Source organism: Pleurodeles waltl, chromosome 4_1 (assembly GCF_031143425.1).
Source record: "Pleurodeles waltl isolate 20211129_DDA chromosome 4_1, aPleWal1.hap1.20221129, whole genome shotgun sequence".
NCBI classification, from domain to species: Eukaryota; Metazoa; Chordata; class Amphibia; order Caudata; family Salamandridae; genus Pleurodeles; species Pleurodeles waltl.
The window spans coordinates 735,461,064-735,482,543 of NC_090442.1; the positions used below are offsets into that span (position 1 = coordinate 735,461,064).

At 43.0% G+C, this 21,480-nt stretch overlaps 1 protein-coding gene across 1 annotated transcript in view; it reads left to right on the forward strand.

Annotated features, from left to right (window-relative positions):
• Positions 1-21,480, forward strand: part of CEP41 (centrosomal protein 41) — a 68,436-nt gene that overhangs the window by 19,930 nt on the left and 27,026 nt on the right. Inside the window, exon 2 of the mRNA XM_069229327.1 lies at positions 21,141-21,204. Coding sequence (XP_069085428.1) covers positions 21,141-21,204 — 64 coding nt within the window. The remainder of the gene's footprint in view (positions 1-21,140; positions 21,205-21,480) is intronic.

Consider the following 21,480-nt stretch of genomic DNA (forward strand, 5'->3'; position numbering starts at 1 on the left):
TCTATTTGAGAAAAGCCCTGTAATTCACATGCTTGTATGGTCACCCCGGAATTCAGAGATGTGCAAATAACCACTGCTCCTCAACACCTTATCTTGTGCCCTTTTTGGAAATACAAAGGTTTTCTTGATAGCAATTTTTTACTCTTTATATTTCAGCAAATGAATTGCTGTATACCCGGTATAGAATGAAAACGCACGTCAGGGTGCAGCTCATTTATTGGCTCTGGGTTCCTCGGGTTCTTGATGAACCTACAAGCCCTATATATCCCCGCAACCAGAGGAGTCCATCAGACGTAACGGTATATTGCTTTCGATAATCTGACATTGCAGGGAAAAGTTACAGAGTAAAACGTAGAGAAACATTTATGTTTTTTTCACCTAAATTTCAATATTTTTCTTTTTCAGTTGTTATTTTCTGTAGGAAACCCTTGTAGGATCTACACAAATGACCCCTTGCTGAATTCAGAATTTTGTCTACATTTCAGAAATGTTTAGGTTTCTGGGATCCAGCATTGGTTTCATGCCCATTTCTGTCACTGACTGGAAGGAGGCTGAAAGCACAAAAAATTGCAAAAATGGGGTATGTCCCAGAAAAATGCCAAAATTGTGTTGAAAAATTGGGTTTTCTGATTCAAGTCTGCCTGTTCCTGAAAGCTGGGAAGCTGCTGAGTTTAGCACCGCAAACCCTTTGTTGATGCCATTTTCAGGGGAAAAACCACAAGCCTTCTTCTGCAGCCACTTTTTCCAATTTGTTTGAAAAAAACAAAATGTTCCCGGTATTTTGGCAAATTTCTTGGCCTCTTTCAGGGGAACCCACAAAGTCTGGGTACCTCCAGAATCCCTAGGATGTTGGAAAAAAAGGACGCAAATTTGGCTTGGTTAGCTTATGTGGACAAAAAGTTATGCGGGCCTAAGCGCGAACTGCCCCAAATAGGCAAAAAAAGGCCTGGCACAGGAGGGGGAAAAGGCCTGGCAGCGAAGGGGTTAAGGCACTGTCACTGTACTGTGATGTCATCAAGCATTGTGAATGCTGTCCTGCCACTGATCAGAGCTGGCAGAAAGGGTTAGTGTAGTGGAGACTAAGGATGCTGCACTGAAGCCCCGAAACACCTCAAAGCGTTTTCCTCGTTGGAGCTCTACAGCAATCCCAGGTTTCAGTCTGGTGAGACTTTATTGTTCATGATTGCGGTTTTGATTTTCTTGTATTTCTGAGGTGCAGCGCAGTTTCAAGCCAACTGATACAATTGCTTAATGGAAAATCACATTTTCCATATCTCTGTTACACATGATTCTGTTTCATTTGATGTGACTTGAAGTGCAAGTTTTCTGTCTGCAACTATCACGGTTTTATTTATTTGTTTGTTCATCTATTTATTTATATTTTCTTTACGAAATCAGTTAATGCCTTGTGTTGTTTTCATGGCAAAACTTTGTGAGGAACAGGAAAGTTATGTGCTAAGGGCAAATGTTTAAACTGATTTCTAGCTTCCAAAAGCAAAATGGAAATGTTTTTTTGAAATAGAAGTTGAAACAGTTACTTCTTGTAGCTAGACCATTTCGTACAGCATCAATGCCATTGTTAGCATCTAATTACAGGGGCTCATGTATGAACGCGTTCTGTGGCTGGGAGGAAATACTGTGATATATAGGACCATTGTGCATTTGTCGGGGAGCAGCTGAACCATTTTTAATGAACACATCACCTCACATTTAAAACTTTCTTCCTATTTGGTTTTATGGGTTATTGTATTGTAAATTTGTTTTATTAGCCTATTGCAACACTTGAAAAATCGTTCATTGACACCAGCCATAAGTGAATACAAATTCTTTTATCAATTAATACTGGCAGAACCACTGTTTCCGCAAGATATTGTCCATTTATTATAACCCCTAATTTACAAATGTACACAAATGAACCATGATAAGTTGAAATAATCAATTTGAGGTATGGCCTTGTGTGAGAAAGTAGCCTCTTTCTAGCACGGGTACCCCATTTTTGGCCTGCTTTGTCAGTGTGTGTTTACTGTGTCACAGGGATCCTGCTAGTCAGGACCCCAGTGCTCATAGGTTGTGGCCTACTTGTCAGTCTGTTTCACTGTTTTTGTCAGTATGCCTAACTGTGTCACTAGAGTCCTGCTAATCAGAACTCCAGTGGTTATGCTCTCTTTGATTCCAAATTTGTACTTACATACTGGTAACCCAGTATTCCACTCAAAATTGGTATACTGGACCCCCCCTTATAAGTCCCTGGTATAAGGTACCTAGGTACCTAGGGCATTGGGGTTCCAGGAGATCCTTATGGGCTGCAGCATTTCTTTCGCCACCCATAAGGAGCTCATACAAACACTTCTTCAGGACTGCCATTGCAGCCTGAGTGAAATAGTGTAAGCATTATTTCACAACCATTTTCACTGCAACAGGTCACTCATAAGTCACCTATATGTCTAACCTTCAGACCGTGAAGGCTAGGTGCATAGTACATGTGTGCGAGGGCACCTCTGCACTAGCAGAGGTGCCCCCAGGTTGTCCAGGTCCATTTTCCCAGACTTCGTGAGTGCGGGGACGCCATTATAAGTGTGCACTATATATAGGATCAATACAATACACATATATAGCTTCACAATGGTAACTCCGAATATGGCCATGTGAGGTGTATAACAACTTGGAATTGTACCCCAATACTGATTCCAGTATTGGTTGCACACTCCCATGCACTCTGGGGGCTCCACAACCCCCCCCCCCCCCACCCCCCAGTACTGCCATACCAGCCTTCTGAGGTTTTCACTGCAGCCCTAGCTGCTGCCACCTCACAGACAGGCATCTGCCCTCCTGGGGCTTGAGCAGCTCAATCCCAGGAAGGCAGAACAATGCATTTTAGGAGAGGGGTGTTACACCCTCTCCCTTTGGAAATAGGTGTTACAGGCATGGGAGGGGTATCCTCCCAGAGCCTCTGGAAATGCTTAGAAGGGCACAGATGGTGCCCTCCTTGCATAATCCAGTCTACACCGGTTCAGGGACCCCCAGGCCCTGCTCTGTCACGAAAATGGACAAACCAATGGGGAGTGACCACTCCCCTGTCCATCACCACCCTAGGGGTGGTGCCCAGAGCTCCTCCAGAGTGTCCCTGGGTTCTGCCATCTTGTTTTCAGGATGGTCAGGGAACTCTGGGAGCATCTGAGTGGCTAGTGACAGCAGGTGACATCAGATACCCCTCCTGATAGGTCCATACCTGGTTAGGTAGCCAATCCCCTTCTGAGTGCTATTTAGGGTCTCTCCTCTGGGTGTTTCTTCAGATTTGGATTGCAAGACTCCAGCAGGACTCCTCTGCATCCTTTGCTTCACCTTCTACCATCAGATCAACCACAGCACTGCTCCAGGAACTCCACCAGTTGCAACAAAGTATCCAAGCCGGCCACTACAACTCTGTAACTCCAGCTCCTGCCAGCACCTGCAACAGTTTCCAGGTCGTGCACGCTCGAGGACAGCCTGTCTTCATCCTGTACCAGAAGGACCAAAGGAATCTCCCATGGAGTGATCGAGCCACTTCCCTGCTTCAGCAGGCACCTCTACAGCGAAAACTGGCACTTGGGGTCCCCTCTCCTGATGACGAGTGTGGGCAGTCTAGCCCAGGTCCCCAGCACTCTGCCCTGGGACACTCGGCTCCCTGAGGTGTTCTCCTGCGGTGTGGGATCCTCTTGTGTAGCGCTGCGATGACCACCATTTTGCAACTCCTTTGTCCCTGTGTTTTGGGACTCCTGTGGGTGCTGTCTGGTCTTCTGAAGGCTCTGGGGTGGGGTACTTTACTTACCCTGAGGGTTTTCTTACACTGCCAGCCTCCCTCTACACACTACTCTTGCCTAGGCGGGAAACCGTCATTCGCATTCCACTATTTCAGTATATGGTTTGTGTTCCCTCTAGGCCCATTGTAACCTATGGTGATTTTCACTATTTGCACTATTTTATGACTGTTTACTTAATTGATTTTGGTTACTAGTGTATATTTTGTGTATAATACTTACCTCCTAAGGGAGTATAACCTCCAAGATAAATTTGGCATTGTGTCACTAAAATAAAGTACCTTTATTTTTGGTAACAATGAGTATTGTCTTCCTTGTGTGTAAGTACTGAGCTACAACAGTGGTATTGCAAGAGCTTTGCATGTCTCCTAGTTCAGCCTTGGCTGCTGTGCCTGCAGCTGCCTCTAGACAGCCTGGCTTCTAAACACTGACTACATTTCACTAATATGGGATAACTGGACCTGGTGTGAGGTGAAAGGCGTAAGTACCTTTGGTACGTACCTACTACAAAACAGGCTAGCCTCCTACACCTTGGATAAGTCACTATACAAGGAATCTGGTTTAATCAGCTTATGGCTAGCAAACTATTAAATGTTTAACGGAATTCTTTTTTAAAAAATATTTTTTTTTGAAGGTTGCAAATTAAACGACAAAAATAGTCCTGCAAGTTTTTTTAGCAATGCACTTTATGCCCAAGTTAAATTGCAATAATAACAGCCCACTCATAGCTTAGCATTTGTTTGCGTCAACTTCGCTTTTGTAACCCTTGTTTCCATTTGTAATGGCATGCATACATCATGCCTCTTGTGTTTGGCCGTCACCTTGAGCATAGACCAAGTACTTGTGTCCGTTCACTACTTCAGTTTCAAGCTACCTTTTTATTCGTGTTTAAGCACTCCATATGAGTGCTTGTGTTTTCAGTTAATCCATTTTGCTCCCACCCACCCTATCAGTGTTGCTTCTTTTCCCTCTCCAGCCCCGTAGCTATCGGTTTAATGCAGAAAGGATGTGGCGTAGCAGCCAGAGCTGCTGACCTTGGATCTGTAGAACGAGGTTTGGCTCAGCATCCTGTTATCCTGGTCAAATCACTTAGGGCCTTATTACGGCCCTGGCGGCTGGCGGTACACCGGCGGTAATACCACCAACAGGCTGGCGGTGTACCAGCAGTGTATTATGACTGTGGCGCATTAGCCACAGCCATACCGCTGGCCACTGCAACTGACCGCCAGGCGTCCACCAGGCGGTCATAATTCCCAGGGCGCTACCACCAGCCTGTCCATGGCGGTGTGAGGCTGGCAGTAAGGGGGACTCGGGATGCCCCTGGGGACCCCTGCACTGCCCGTGCACTTGGCATGGGCAGTGCAGGGGCACCCAGGCACAGCCCCATCGCGCATTTCACTGCCCGAAATGCGCGACAGGTGCTGCTGCAACCGCTGCACATCAGCATTGCTGCCTGCTCTATTATGAACCGGCTGCAATGTTGATGTGACTTTTCCGCTGGGCCAGGGGACGGAAAGGCTGTTTCTGTCTGCTGACCCAGTGGAAAAGTTATACTAGGGAGCCACAAATACCGCCAGCACTGGCGGTATAGTGGCGCCTGCAGCTTTGGTGGTCTTTTTGTAAGACCGCCGAAGTTGTAATGAAGGCCTTAATCTCTCCATGCCTACAACAAATGAGTGTTTCCTTGTGTAATGTAACTGATGCTTATATAAAGTGCTACAAAATCTTCCAGTCAAGCTTGCACTAGTAGGGGAAGGTTGACTGGGCAGCATGCTGACTTTGGCCGTGGAAGTGGTCGGCACGTCGGCCTCTACCGCAAAACTGCTGGCTTCTCTGTGGGGGCTGAATAGGCCGGCAGTGAGGGACACCTCGGCCAACGTCACAAAAGGAGCAATTAAACTGTTGCGGTTGGCGAGGTGCGGCGGAAAGGCCCAGAGGGCAAGCAGTAGCCTTGCTCTCCTTGAGAGCAGAATCAGCCTTTTTCCCAAACAGACGAGTCCTGTCAAAAGGCACATTCCTCAGGGGTGACTGAACATCACCAGAGAACCCAGTCAGTCGCAGCCATGCATTCTGGCAGATAGCAACACTGATGCCTGTGGCCCACCCATGGGATTGATAATGTCCAAGCCACAACGAATCATGAACTTGATTGCATCACAGCCATCTTGTATTGCCTGAAATTGCACACGGGTATACCAGGGAGGACTTGTGCCACCGAACCCCACAGGGTGTGAGAGTACCCTCCCAACAAATAGCTGGCATTGACAGAACAGAGGCCCAAGCTAGAAGAGGAAAAGACACATTTGTCGAATGTTTCCCCTCACTTAGATTAGGGGGAGTGGTAGGTAATGTGTTAGGATTAAAGCAGCTGATGGACCATGCACCACTAGGCTTTCTGGTGAGGGGCGCTGCAAAAGAATAGCTGAGTCTCCTGGAGCCGAGAGATGGCTCCTACCAATCTGTTGATTGACTGCTGAGCCAGAGCACTGGTTGGCCGAAGCCCCTAATAGGTATCTGTCAGTGCTTCGTTGAAAGGAAGAAGGTGCAAAACATTTGTCTTACCCTCCAAGGTGTGGAGCCAGGGGTCAAGAACTTTGGCCATTCTGTGCATCACCATAATGTAGGAAGCGGATTCCTTTGAGGCAGGTTCAGAGGGAGAAAACTAAATCTGTGTCCAGGAAGGTATCAAGCCCACCTTCTGTAAGTTCTTGTACCAATTGTCATCCTGGTAGGGTTGAGAGAACTTATGACCGGGTCACAGTCATTAAAAGAAACTGTCCCAAAAAGGGAATGTAGATAGTATTGTGTTCCTTGTGGCAAATCAAGTGGGAAAGTAACGCCTCAGGCGGATCCGGGCACGACTTTGGTCGGTTGTCAGACCACCATTGTTGAATCCTCGTTGGAGAGAACAATTAGGGCTGTCTCTCTTTTGACATCAATGAAGTCGACGTGCATGGGGCCAGCATGAGTCAGAACTAGAGCTGGAGGCAAAAAAGGCTCAGAGGTTGATGGGGGACCTGCCAGCAATGTCCTAGGCATGAGGCCTCTCGGTTCCTTAGTGTCTGAAGGCGTGCCAGAGGGAGTCAGCAAGGATCAAAAGGGCCATAGCATGGCTGCGTGGAACTCATCGATCTGATGTGGCGTGGAGAAAGGCGCTGGGTTGTGCAGGAAACAGCTGCTTGACCAACTTCAAAATAGGGCAGCTTAAGGAGCGAGATCGAGAAGGCTTCTTCCACCTGTGCGCCCACTGGGAGGAATAAAAGTGGTAGAAGGAAGTTTCAATTTCTTGTGTTTCTTTCACTTACAAGGGGACTTGGGGCACACCGAAGATTGGCCTCTTGAGCAGCTCTGTCGACAACAGGAACAGAACTGAGATTGAACCTTGGTTCTGGCAAGGAGTCTTATTATGCTTGATGACTTAAAGTTTCACCTTGTTTTACCTGATAGCCTCCTTGTTCATTGACAGTCAGTCGCCACAGGCCTTGGAGTTGTGGCTCGATCACAGGCACACTTAGTGGGGATCTGTAACAGACACGTGTTTGCCAGAGTCCCTACAGGGTTTAAAACCTGTTTTGGGAGGTTGATATCCCGTGCACACTAAAAATGTTTTTTAGGTAACGTCTTGGAGAGAGATACAAAGAGAGCTGCGGATCTGTGTCTGAAGGCATGGAAAGAAAGAAACGGACGTCAGCTCACAGGAGTGCCATCTGTATGGACGCTACACGTGATTTCCGGAGTGGAACAGTGTCAAACTTGAGGGATACCACACTTTGAAGAACTTTTACATATTTGCTACATGTAGCTGAATGCTGAAATTGTCAGATCCACAGGTGCCAATCAGTTAGCATCCGATAGCGGAGTCTCTACCGGACCATTCTCAGTACGTTGTTATTTTTATTTGTTACGATAATCTTATGTCCACCATGTTAAGGCAGTCACTTGTTTTCTTTTTCTAATTTTATTTTAAATTAGCAGATTTTCTGAATTAATGTATATTCATTGTGGTTATGTAAGTGGGTGACTGTAAGAATGAGTCAATGGGTGGATGAATAGATGCAGGAGTGCAAGGAAAAGTGACAGTGCACCTGTTTTTACTTATTGAGTGCCTAAACATATGCAGGGATGAGTGACAGGGTGCACGTCTAATGACTTTTTGAGTGCCTAAATCAATGACTGAAGAGGCACGTCCCTTTATAAGCCAGAACTATTGCCATTGCTAATACGCATTGATAATATGTGTCCAATGCCAGATCCCAATATTATGCATTAAAATGTCCATTCTCCTTTACACCAAAGAACAACCTGAAAAATAATAATACACCCACAGTCTCCTGGCATGTCATGATTTCCCTCTCCACCTATCTGATTCCTCAATTTCCTAAAGTAGTGTACTTAAACCCATTAGTAAGATCTGCCTACGTTTACGTTGAACTTCAAGCAATAGGATCCTAGTATGAGTTTCCAAAGAGCTCCCTGATAGTCTTTCTCTTGGAATGATTGGATGACCCTCAATCATCAACTCTGTCGCTAGAGTTGGAATGGAAGACATACCTTGCATGCTGTTTGAGTGGAATATGTCATTTGCATCAATGCATTCTCCTGTTACCATATTATTAATCTGTATCTGCATTTCATCATTTTGAACCTACCACTCTCTTTTCTTTATCATCTGATTTGTAACCGCAGCAAGATTTCCATTAGCTATTCAACCAACCAAACTCGTTACTCATAACCCAGAGATCTTCACTTTATGTTTGATACAGTTTCCTTCATTAATTGCTTATCATTTTCTCATAGAGCTTCTTTATTTACTTACACACAGTAAGACCTCTTTTGGTCCCCACCAAATATGTTTGCGAGATGACATCTTTGCCCATTTTGGATTATATCCCTGAGGAGTCATACAGCCAGGACCAGCACCTCAGAATGACTAGCTGTTTCAGGTGCCAGGAGCAATTTCCTGAGTATAACGGAGAAAAAAACATTACATCATTACCCCTTGGGCCATGTAGGTGTGCTCTTGAGATATGGTAAGCCATTATGTGTCTAAGACCAAAAGGCAGTGCAGCTAAGGGTAACTATAATTGGGTGTGTTTTATCAGGTGTACACTGTAAGGCAGAATCTGTTATTAATAAAATTGCTAATATATCTATGAGATACTCCTGAGTACCACTCAGTGCCAGCATGCCGTATGTGTGGCTCTCTCACATCTCAACTGGGTTGACTCCTCCAGTTTGTGTCGGGGTGCCACCTTCCACATGGCCAAACCTATGTATGTGGTCTGCCCATATCAGCTTTATGCACCATTTCAATGTAGAAAACTGCATCTCACTGCCTCTGTGTTCTTCTCCAGAGCGGAGTCTCTAAACCTTTCACTGCGAGGGCCACATCGTAAATTTTACAAATATTTGAGGGCCGAAAAAAAATAATCTATAAATGAATTAATGCAATTTAAATTAATGAATAAGGTTTACTTGGATTTTATTTGTAATCAGCATGATCTGATTCAGAACAAAAGAGGAATGTGACAATTACAAAGAATCAGCTCCATGCTTAAACTGAGAAATGATATACAATGAGTAAAAATATCAAAACGTTAGCAAATGATTTGACAACATAATTAATTACTCAACTGTAGGTAGGAGAAGCGGGCTATTCAGTTTTTTAATTAATTTTATATATAGAAAATTTACAAGAAATGAGAATTTGTCCAAATTTGTAGCACACAATAAGAAAACATAAATACACAGAGAGAATCAGTAAAACAAAGCAAAGAAATTCAAAATAAACTTGATCCATTAATAAAGATCAAACAAAAATAAATTCAGTCTCCATGTTTCTATAATTCTGGCAACTGGAGTTTTCTGCAGTGTGGGTTATCTGGTCTAGGAGCTTGCGTTTTTCAAAGATTTGGCATACACAACCTTGCTGGCCCAATAGTTACAATAGAGAAGATTCAAGAGGCACAGCTGCCACCTATCGGCTGCCAAATGAATTTGATTTATATTTCCCTTTGCTCATCAGAATCCAATGCTTTGGGAAACGATAGAGGGCTGGATGATATCTTGTAGGGGGCTGGATGTTGCCCTCGGGCTATAGTTCAGAGATCACTGCTCTAGAGGACAGTCTGTGACTTAAAATACGGTGGGTCCTGATTATTGGCCAGGGTCCACCGTCCTTAGCCCATTGTTTACACGGATCCTGGGGCCAGCATGACCATTCTTAATGTACCTACCCCACAATGAGCAATACTGTGATTGTTGACGTGGGCTTCACGGAGTAAGGGAGTAAACCTAAAGCAATGCATGTGTGCCTTTTTAAGCATGGGTTTACAGAATTTCTGAGTACTCACTGTTACAACATGGAGATGGGGAAAAACATTACTGGTTGGGAGTTAATTGGTAATTATGCAGAAAAACCCATATTTTAGTCACTTTGCAAAGTGTATGCCAGTAATTTACTGACTGAGTCGGCATCAACGGTTCAAGAGTGCAAAAAAACTGAAGTCGGGCACTATATAATGGATGTCGTGGAAAACGGAATTGCTTGCCATCAGAACTCTCTGGTTCCTGGTGCTGAGGAGGGAAGCAGACTGACTTCCTCGTGCCTGGTTAAATCTGGTTCAGGCTAGCCTTGCTGCATCTCTGATGAAGACAGATTTGACTGAGCTGTTTTGACTTCTTTATTAAGAAGTGTAAGAAAGGTTTACAGAGGAGATGCTTGGTGTTTTCTGAGGATATTCTGGTGACTGTTTACCTACATTTTCAAACCTAATTTCATGAGACGCTTCTTTCAAGGGATTATGTTTTGACATTTTCTGGTGGGGTTTTAAACCTGTAGAATTATTTACAAGTTCCACCAGAAGAAAAATAACATCAAAATTATTCTCCAGGAACACCAATAATCCATTTAAATGAGTAAGACAAGTAAGTGGAAATTGAATTAGAATATTCTTGCAAGCTAAGAGCAAACATTGGACCATTGAGTGAATGATTGTGTTCATTTTTCGTTTGAAGAGAGACTCATAACTACACGTTTTTGTTGAAGGGAGCAATGCATGTATGTAGTTGTTGAGGCGTGAAGGTAATGCACTTGATCAGAATAGAGGGCCTGATTAGGAGTTCGGCGGGTGGGAAGACTCATCTGCCGAACTTCTGATGGGGAGGTTGCTGCCACACTGGCTACCTCCCCACCGGACCCATTACGACTTTCCCGCTGGGCTGACTGGCGGAAACCGAGATTTCTGCTGGTCAGCCCAGAAGGAAAGTGGTGGCAGCATTGCACCCTCATGGTGCACTAGCATCCTCACAATGCTCAATGTCTGCAAGGCAGACATTGAGCATTATGAGGGTGCTGGGCAGGGGGACACCTGCACTGCCCATGCCAAATGCATGGGTGGTCAAGGGCCCCTCTGAGGCCCCATGCACCTGTTCTCTGCCATCATTTTCATGGCAATGAAACCAACATGAAAATGATGGCAGAGAACCAGGTGGTAATCAGCAGGGCAGTGGTGAGTTCAGCGCTGCCCTGGCCGATTCGGAACTGGACCGCCGTCAGCCCATTGGGAACATTGTTCCCGGTGGAGATGACAGTCGTTTGGCGGTTCGACCACCAAACTTAATTTGGCAGTCGGACCGTCAAACTGGCAACGGTCAGGACTGCCACCACGAGGCCGGCGGTCTCAAGACCACCAGCCTCTTAATGAGGCCCTAAGTCTCCAAATGTATAGCAACGTTAACCTGAATTTCTCCCTTTTCTTACACAGGTGAATGCCTGAAAACAGTGCTAACTCCACAGTTACCATTTTAATACTTTCTGAGAATTCCCCAGTAACTGCACTAAAAGATATTGAGCGATGCCAAGGGGACTATCAGCCCAGAAGGAAGCTTACCTGACTAGTGTGTTTTTTTTTTTCTCTTCCACTAGCCTTCCTCCCTAGGATGTGTTCAGAGCTTCCCAAAATATTTTTTTAGGAAGGTCGGACAACTCAGTGTGGGCAGAAGAAAAGCACAATGGTTTGGGATTCTTGTCACTCCCTTAGGACAAGTACAAGCTACAGATTGGTACTCAAAAGGAATACACCTGGCACTCGCCTTAGACAGAAATACAATTTTTCTGGTCTTTAAAAGTATAACCTGCCATCAGTGCACTGGCAGCTACATACTGTCCAGAAGTTCATTCATTCTAGTATTGTGACATATCTTCAGTTTTAATAAACCCTCAACATCCTATTGTAGTACCTTTTTAGGTAAAATCCTATTGTTTGCAATAGCTTTCTTTAACACTGTGTGTAAGGTCCTCAAGTATTTTGCTGCATTGGGTGATCGAGCTCTCTTGTAATGTATTCCCAGAAACTACAACTCAAAACCTTTGTTATTTCAGTCGACATTCTAAGGGACTCATCAGAACTAATTACAGTGATAGGATTCTCAGATCCATTACAACCAATATTGCTTCAACCTGGATTTCACTAGCTACTCTGACATATCCTTTTTGAACCAGTACTCAGTCAGTTTTATGCCTTCCAAAACACAAAATACTTATGTACCCTTGACAACAACATGATGTCCAGTTCTTTCTAATCTTTATTTGAGTAACTTACTTAACATTAAAAAAAAAAAAAATCTCAAGTCAATGTGGAGAGTAAACCTACTATTTAAACCTTCTTGTAATACACATAATCAAATCATCATTATACTCCTGTTAATTTGTTCCATTGTCCTCAAGCCTTACGTAAAATAATCTGTTGACCTGAAGGCCTTATTTGCATCAAATATCTGCTGAGTGGTGGCAACACTTTCTCTCTCACCTTTGTTCCATCTTTCTGTCAGGCCTTTACCAATCTGGTCTTGTCAGAAAAATGCTTCTTGTTTCTTTTCATTATGAAGTTGTGTAAGAACTCTCCAGAAACTCTGCCTTTGAGCTGAGCAGAAGCATGGGGCCGAATTGTGCAACAGTTCAGAACACTAAGGTAAGACAAGTGCATAACTGTATGTTCTTTGCAAAGTATCTGAGCTTCCTTCACTGCTTCTGAAGCAAGCACTTCCTGCAGCTGCCTTTACACTATCCAGGCAGATGGTATTAAGGCTCACGTAAGATCATGGCCAACATTTAGTATGGATTTTGATAACCCTGGCACCTTCCTCCTGACACAGTTGTGAGTTGCAGTCATGGTTAGGTGGAAACTGGAAGTCTGATGTTAATGTCAGTGGGGCTAGAAATTGGGGAATGTGATGCCTTTTTTTAAAGACCTTTATTTTTTAATTTGCTAAAGAAGCCTACTGGTTTCTTTTAAATGAATTAGCCAAGAAATGCTTGGCTAGTGGTCCTTTGTAGATAGTCTCTCCTTTCTCGCTCTTGGGAAGTGTCTGAAGAGGAAAAATAAGTGCTGGTCCCCAAAAATTACGGTCGGTGGGCCCCACTGGCAACCAGCAGCTCAAGTTAAGCACTGAAAGTAGGTGGATCAATTCGCTATCCGGTGAGATTTGTTATCCCACAGTGATACCAGAGAATGAATGGACAAGACACTCTCCTAATCCAGAATGTCAGAGCCTTCAAGAAAAACCAGAATAGTTTATGCTCCGAAGGCCTAGTAGGCAAAATATCAGAAGAGTCAACAATAACATCAATATGAATGCTAGCTTACCAGGCCATCAAGTTTTACTCATGGTTGACTTCCAGCAAAGTGTTTGACTCAGTGTTCTGAGAATATCTTTTTTACACTTTTACCACACCTACAGTTTGGCACTAAATGTTATCAATTACATTAGGCTGCTTTATATGTGCCTCCAAGCCAGAGTACGGATTGGCAGCATCTCCTCCACCTGGTGGGCACTCGTCAGGGATGCCTGCCTTCTTCCCTAGCGATAGAGCCCATGGCAGCATGAGTGAGATTGCAGCCTCCATTCTCAGCTCAAGAGACTGGCTGGAGACCTTAAAGTTTGGAACTCCCTCCCCGCTATCTTTGCTTGGCCAATCAGCCATCTTTAAAATGGTCTCACTGCCGAGACTAATATACCAATTCCAAAACTTCTGCTTTTCTGTGAAGAAAGACTTCTTTGCTCGGGCCAGTGCTCTACTACGAGAACTCCTTTAGAAGGTGGTGATACTCTGCATTATCCTTGCAAAATGCTGTAGGCCTGCCTTTGAGGGGGACCTTGCCACCCTGTACATGTTGCTATACTACAGCAGGACATCTCCTGGTGCTAAATGACTAGTGGTTTGAGGGTTCAGGGCCTTGGTCTACGCAGTGGAGAGAAGGGTCCTAGGTCGCGACTGCCTTCCACACTTGCTCTACAGTGTTGATTGCCTGCATAATATGCTCACCTCCACACAGGTGGTATTAACCGTATGGAAGGAGACCACGAAAGCTGCAGGATGGGCTGACTTTGGAGACCCCGCTATGTAGGGGGACTATACTTCCCCAGCTTTCGGCTCTTTGCGGATTTGCTAGATGGGATGTCATCTGCGTCACTAAGCTGGGAGACATTCTCACAAATGGATCCCTTAAAGGCTTTCTCAGAGCTGCAGACGGAATACCAAATGCATTGCTCCCAGTTATTTTGTTATCTCCAGCTTAGACACACTCTTACCTCCTGTTTGCCCACAGACACTGAAATCCAAAACTAATCATCCCTGGAGGTAAAATCCTGCTTACTAAAATTAAAAAGCACAAGTTGGCTCTCTACCAAACAGTATTGCACCAACGGGCAGACGTGATGGTGATAGTGAGGCATGGTCCCGATATCTGGGTCAGCTTGCGGATGAAGATTAGAGGGAGGCAGCAGCGACCCCAAGTGAGGCAGTGGTTGAAGCTCAGTTCCCTGTTATCCAACTGAAAATACTACATCGCATGTACCTTACTTGGACACGACTATTCCATATGGGACCAATAGGCTCGGGTAACTGCATGCGCTGCATCAGTGATAATGGGGATGTATCACATACATTTTGGAACTGTCCGGTCCTCTGGTATTTCTGGGAGGGAGTTCTTGGGATTCTGGGGACGGTGTTGAGCTAAAAGATCCCGAGGGAGCCGAAATTGGTCTTATCACATGTTGCAGACGATGGGGAGAGTGATAGATGTTAGAGGGCATTGCTCTGGCTGGGATCGCTCGAGGCCAAACGGGATGTTGCGAAGGCATGGAAGAATACAGAGGCTCTGTCCCGGGAGGGGTGGGCAAAGGGTATGGATTTCTGTACGGGCCTGGAAACCCCAATATATTAGGGTAGAGGGCGCACCCCGTAAGTATTTCAAAATCTGGAAAGGCTGGGTGGGACATTGAGGGGTCTATATAGAACCTTGTCCATGTAGGCCCTGGTCCATAGACAATAAGTTACACTCCTTCGAGGCCACACTACTGTTTAGATCTAATGTGTGTGGTAGGAATACTGCTTTCTTGGCCTATGGACTTTTTCTGTGATATGCCCATCAGGGCTACAGCTCTCTGGTTCCTTGGGTATAGGCGCAATGCTTTGAGTGGGAGTGTGGAGTGATGCGACAACATGTTTGCATTACTTGTAGATTTTGTGCCATGCTTGGCTTCAGTTTGTTTTATCTAAAAACGAATAAAAAAGTTTTTTAAATAGAAAAACCAGAATAAATAGATCTTCTACTATAGCACAGGCCCGTAGTCTTGTTTGCTAATCATTAGACACCACTGTTATTTCATAGAAAAATGATTTTAAACCACCATATCTTGCCAGTAAATTGACAAGCTGGGCATGATATGTAATCCTATGAGAAGAATCGAGACCAAGCTGACTCAAAACAATGTTTCAACAGAATCTTATTTAGCTCCTTGCTTGTCACTGATATTTGTCACTGTGGGCTATTTCTAGTGAAAAAGAGCCCTGGCTGGAGCATTGTGTAGTGTACCATGTATGTTACCATTTCCTGGAGGTATATATTTTTACAATGTATCTGTAAAAGGCTTTGGTTGGCTCTAGGTTTGATTTAAAACATTTTGGATGTATATTATTTACAACTGTTGGATCCAACAGGTTTGGTGAATTACTTCAGTTGCATATTCCGTGCTTAGGTTCACTCTCGGCAAGTGCTTGTTCTATGTGTGATTTGATGATCTGCGTTTAGGACACTCCTATTTTGTTTTGAGCACTGTGACCCTGAGTCTTTGATTATAGTTATTATGTATGAATTAAGCTTGCATGCTATTTATACTTCGTATTGTGACCGCTAGAATGTAAATGTGCATTATACCTGAAGTAGGTGGAACCGATAAAGAAAAAGGAGGCATTTTTGCGGTTATAAAAAGGTCTGTTGGAAAATTCAAACATATTTGCCCGTAACGGTGGCAGAGGAAATATTTTGTTTGCTTTGTTTTGATTGTGCAAAATTGTTTGCACAAAATCTGCAAGAACCTGATTGGAACTGAATATAAGACCATGGACTAACAAAAACTGACTTCATGGTTCTTTTTTCTAATACATGCATCAAATCCACATTTGACTGTTAAGATAAAAACGTGTTTTTTTGCATACCTTAGTGTAATTCTATTCAGCTCCTTTGTAAAAAAAAATACTATTTCAATGTGAGAGATTGTTACCTCCAAGTGTTTTAATTTATTCTAATAAAAGACAACGTTGGCTCTTGTATGGGTTCCCAAGCTTTCCCAGATGTCCATCTTAAAGGGGTCATCCAGTCTAGGGAAAAAAAACAATCCCCTTCTTTCATTATTGCATCCCTGACAATCACCAATAATAGGCATTCTAAAACGTTGCTTTGTTTGGTGTCAGCTGTGGTTTTGAGAAATATTATTAGATCATTCACCAGATTCCGAAGGAGCCGAAACCACTTTAAGAAAACACTTGCAGAATACTGTAAACAAACTGCAAATTAAATACGAAAAAAGAATAGTGAAAGTCTTACATTTCAGTATTTCATTTGCACTAAAAGTGGTGTGACTTGAGAGAACCAAGTAAAGCAGACAGAAGCAAATGGCATTAGACGCGCAAACAGCACTTGTATGCTGGGAGAAAAAAAGTGAGTAGCCGTCTGCTATTGATTATTTAAAAAAAAAAAACAGCCAAAGTGGTTGGAAGGAGAGCGAGGTTCTAGAAGTGTCCCTTCATCATGTCAGAGGTGGACATATTGTTTAGGGTCAAGGACAAGAAGATTTCATGGTTATTTTGTTCTTAGGACAAGTAGGCCCAACCCCTGCAGCATAAAGCCTCTTTGGCTGCAAGTTTACAGTACCACATTATGGATCAGGGAAGAGCACTGTCTGCAGTTAAGGGGATATTTGGGTCATGATGTTAATGCTGTTTAACCTTGTATTTTTGGTTAATTAATGCAAAGCCTTTATTATTAGGGTGAGTGCTTTAGGAAAATGTTATAAGCTTGGACTTCACTGCTGAGAGTAGCTTTATTATAAAAATGTGAACAGACATTTGCAATGCTTAACAATATGAAGCTATGTATAATGCTCTGTGATCAGATGCAAATATTTGAAGATACTTGAAAGCAAGTTTGATTCTTTGCTTTCAAAATAAGTTTCACAAAAAAAGAAAATTAGGAAAAACATGTTTTGCTAAACTACTGTGAAACCTTAGGAAATATTTCCTTGATGCATCATTTAGTAACATGTGTTGATGCATGCTAAAATATTCATAATGGAAAATTAGTATAATCATTTAAACAAAATTATGGACACATGAAAATAAGAAAGCATTGGCAATGGCAATAGGTCTGACACTGGTGGTCAGCCTTTTGGTTTTGTCAATGTGTGTCTTGTTTTGACATGGTTTTAGTAAACATTTATTGTTGTGGGAGCTGATGGGCCCACACTATTATATTAAACACTGGCAAAAAGAAAAAATATGTTTTGATGTCTAAAAGCACACATTGCTCAATAGTTGCTGGCACTGAACAAAATTAATTTTTGTGCAGATATGCTCCTTGTGAAAAAGCAGAATGCTGTCACTCACAGTGAGGTCAGCTGATAGATAGATAGAATTTTAATGTAAAAAGTATTGGTTAACTTCAGACCTACTTAGGGGCTCAGTTCTTAAAGTCACAAAAGTGCATCCATCAGTTATGTCCTTACATTATTGCAGATTTATGGCTTTCATGAATTCTCAAGAATTTACAGAAGTAGGCCAGACCTCATAGGAAATATTTATAAACTGCATTTTAGCATGATCAAATATGCATGCATAGGTTTGATCATGCAAGCATCTGTTGAGCGTTTACAAGTTCACTTTCCTACAACCACTTTTTTTCCCCAACCCTGGAAGAAGGTTTACTTCTGTTCTTGTCAAGTGTATATTTCCAACCTTTCTCAGTATGGGAAAAGATCAGAGAAGAACTGGTGAAAATCCCTCTAAAACATGCAAGTTAGTATGTTTGCACAGATTCAAAAGGGCATTCCATCCCTGGAACTATTGCTCACTGCTATTTCCAGCCCCAGTATGTGAACTGTGGAGAGGTGGCAAAATAAGGTAATTACTAGTATTCAAACCGTACTATAACCTGATCCCTGGCATTATTAGATAGGATATTCTCAGAGCTGTGCCATAATTTGTCACTGCACTATTTGGCACCAAAGGGGCAAGTGGATTTTTTTACAGGACAAGTCGATTTATGACACATCCTGTCCCATGAACAAGTAGATATTTTGTTAAATTCCTCACCCCTGAGACATTAACTGAAAAAAAGTAAAAGGCATACATATTCCACTCTGAAAGAAGTTAGTTATTCATTTAGAAATGTGTGAATCTTGGAAAATACAGAATAGACAGAGGGTTTGAAGAAATCAAATGTGCATGAGTAGATCTCAGGAACTTCATTTTTGTGTCTAGTTCTGCAGACTTCTAACGAAATTCCACACCCCACTACAGCTATTTGCTACATTAAATTTCAAATAGATCTGTTCTAAATCTTTTACAAAAGTAATTCATTTTTGTCTGTTGTCATAGTTTGTAAATATTAATGCTGAGGATGAGTCCTACCAGTAAGGATGTATTCCTGCAATACCTATCCCCTACCAGGAGAAATGGTCTTTATTTTTAATAAAGGACTCTCACGCACACAGAATTTGTGGCATGCTTCATCATTAAGTCCTGCGTCTGTCACAGCTATTGGTGCCATACAGGCTCAGCAACACTTTTGGAGGGGAGTCCAGAGGACTTATCTCTGGGGTCTAAGTGTAGTTGGAAAGGTTAAAGGCCAAAGGAGCTTTACTAATAAAAGCATTTGGGTATACCTGAAATCTGTTTTGACTCAATCTTTATGTCCCTGGAGCGATAAAGCACCCCCACAGGCTCCTTGTTGCCCATTCCCCTTTTTCCATGACATTGACAAATCTGGAGCTTCAACATTCGTCAGGGAATTATTTGACATTTTGTCGAATTCAAAACAAAATTTTAGGTGCAGTACCAGCTGTCACCCCTCCAAATGGCCAGGATTTAAACACCTTGCAGGGTGTGTGATGGACAAATGTTGATCACACCCCTGAACAACCTCTGCATCTGTCGCTTGAGGTTGGACCATGCTCCCTTCATAATGCCACAATGGGACCTCAGTCTTGATCTCACATTATTGTGTTCCATGTTCAAACACCTACACAGTTGCCTGTTGCGACTACTTACTCCAAGACAGTTTTCCTTGTAGCCATCATTCCAGCGAGAGGTGCTAGTGAGCTGCAGATACTAAGCGTCGAGCCTCCCTTCACTACTTTCCTGCCAAGTTGGTTCTCAGAACCAGTGCTGCTTATCTGCCCAAGGTGGTTATGCCCTTTCATTTAGGCCAATCTATATTTTTCCTCCCCCCGCATCCTATGAAAGAGAGGCTTCATAGAGAGACTCCAACAGAACGGTCAGCTTCTACAAAGACAGAATCAAGGAGTTTGGAGTGGATGACCAGCTATTCATCAGCTACATAGGCAAGATGAAGGACAAGGCCGTGCACAAGAGGACGCTGTTGTGGTGGATCATTTTATGCATTAAGATAGACTACTCCTTTTCTCACAAGGGGCTCACAGAAGGTATCTGGGCCCACTCCAACAGAGTGAACTCTTCCTTGGTTCAGGGAAGGGGAGTCCCAGTTTAGAGATCTGCGAAGTGCCAGCTTGCACTTCCCGCCACACTTTTGCAAAGCACAAACACAGTGGCGAGTAGGGAAGGTCACTCTCTCCTTTAGGACATCCTAGTTTAAGCAGCTGTGTACCCACCTCCTGGTTAGGTAGTACTTGGGGAATCTTTTAAAAACGGGAGGAATCTGCAGGTAGAAATATCAATACGAAGAAATTGTTACTTGCCTTCATTAAGGATCTTTCTGGTGGATACTTTACCTGCAGATTCCTCATGGATTTGCCCTCCACCCCATTTTCATGGCTGGTTAATAGGTTGAATATTTTAATAAGGTCCCAATTATAGAAAAAGTACTGCACCTTATTCAGTTGATGTCATTCTTATCTCATTCGCCTCAAAGGCTTGTAAAAAAAAAAAATGAATGGGAAACTGACATCAGGGTGCCGGTGGGGGCACTTAATGGCCCCAGAGACCCCACAATGGCATTGCTTCTGATATCTAAATGGAGCCAGCACCATCTACCTGACTGGAGAACTACTGAAATGTTTCTGGATTTAGTCTGACATCTTGGAAATTCAAAAGGTGAGGCATCTGTATTTAGATAGAGTATCCACTAGAAAGATTGTTACCAAAGGTAAGTAACTTTTTCTTTTAACTTCAAGTGAGTTACGTTTCGAACATTTTTAGGTGTTCTGTACATAGGGTGTATTCTGAATTGTAAGAACATGTGGTATCTTATATTTAATGACTTGCCTTTTTCAATTCTGTTTTTCATAATAATCCAATATGTCTTTCTAATATTTCCCTTTTCAAGTATTTTTATGAATTGTTAATCCAATTCATTTAGATATAGAAAAGAAAGCAGACGTTCTTGAACATATTTGAATGAGTAAGGGTGCAGTTGAACATATAGACCAAATCACAATTTACCCTTAATTTGCAGTACCCAGTGCCGGCCAAGGTAACACTTAATGAAGTATTGGGGAAAATACAATTATTTCCAAAGAAACGTTCCCCTTAATCAGGATGGGCAATATCAATTAATTTTTCTGCCCAGATGTGGATTGGGCTCAGAGGCAGGCAGGGCTGTAAGGAAACCTAGAGATTTCCCGACCGGCAGTTTTCCCGTAGGTGACTGACTGCAGCAGTCAACAATTGTTTCAGTGGCATCACATCTCAGGAAATCATATTTCTTGTAGAATCAGGACCTGCAGTTTTGGTCAAATGATTTATGAATTATATTATGGAAGGTTACTTAAATATTGAATAGTGTCTGTTTTCTCTTTTCACAGTACTTGAAGAAGAGGATTCCAAACAACCCAAAGTATCAGCATATCAGGACAAGGCTTGACACAGGTAACCAACCACAAGTCGGATTATGGCTAAACAGCCTCCTCAACACAGTTAGTGGTTAATTATAGTGTTTGTTGATTACGATTAAATTGCCCACATGGATATTTTGTTTTCTACAGTTAGTGTCAAGTTCCCCGTGATGCATGCAAGTAATCTTGTGGGTGCCGTTCTATGGAATAAATTTGGACTTTGTAGACAAACGCCTTTATGGGACAAACAATGTTAAAAACTATGGGGAATATTTATCATGGTTTTGGGTCACCCTTGCGCAGTCACTTT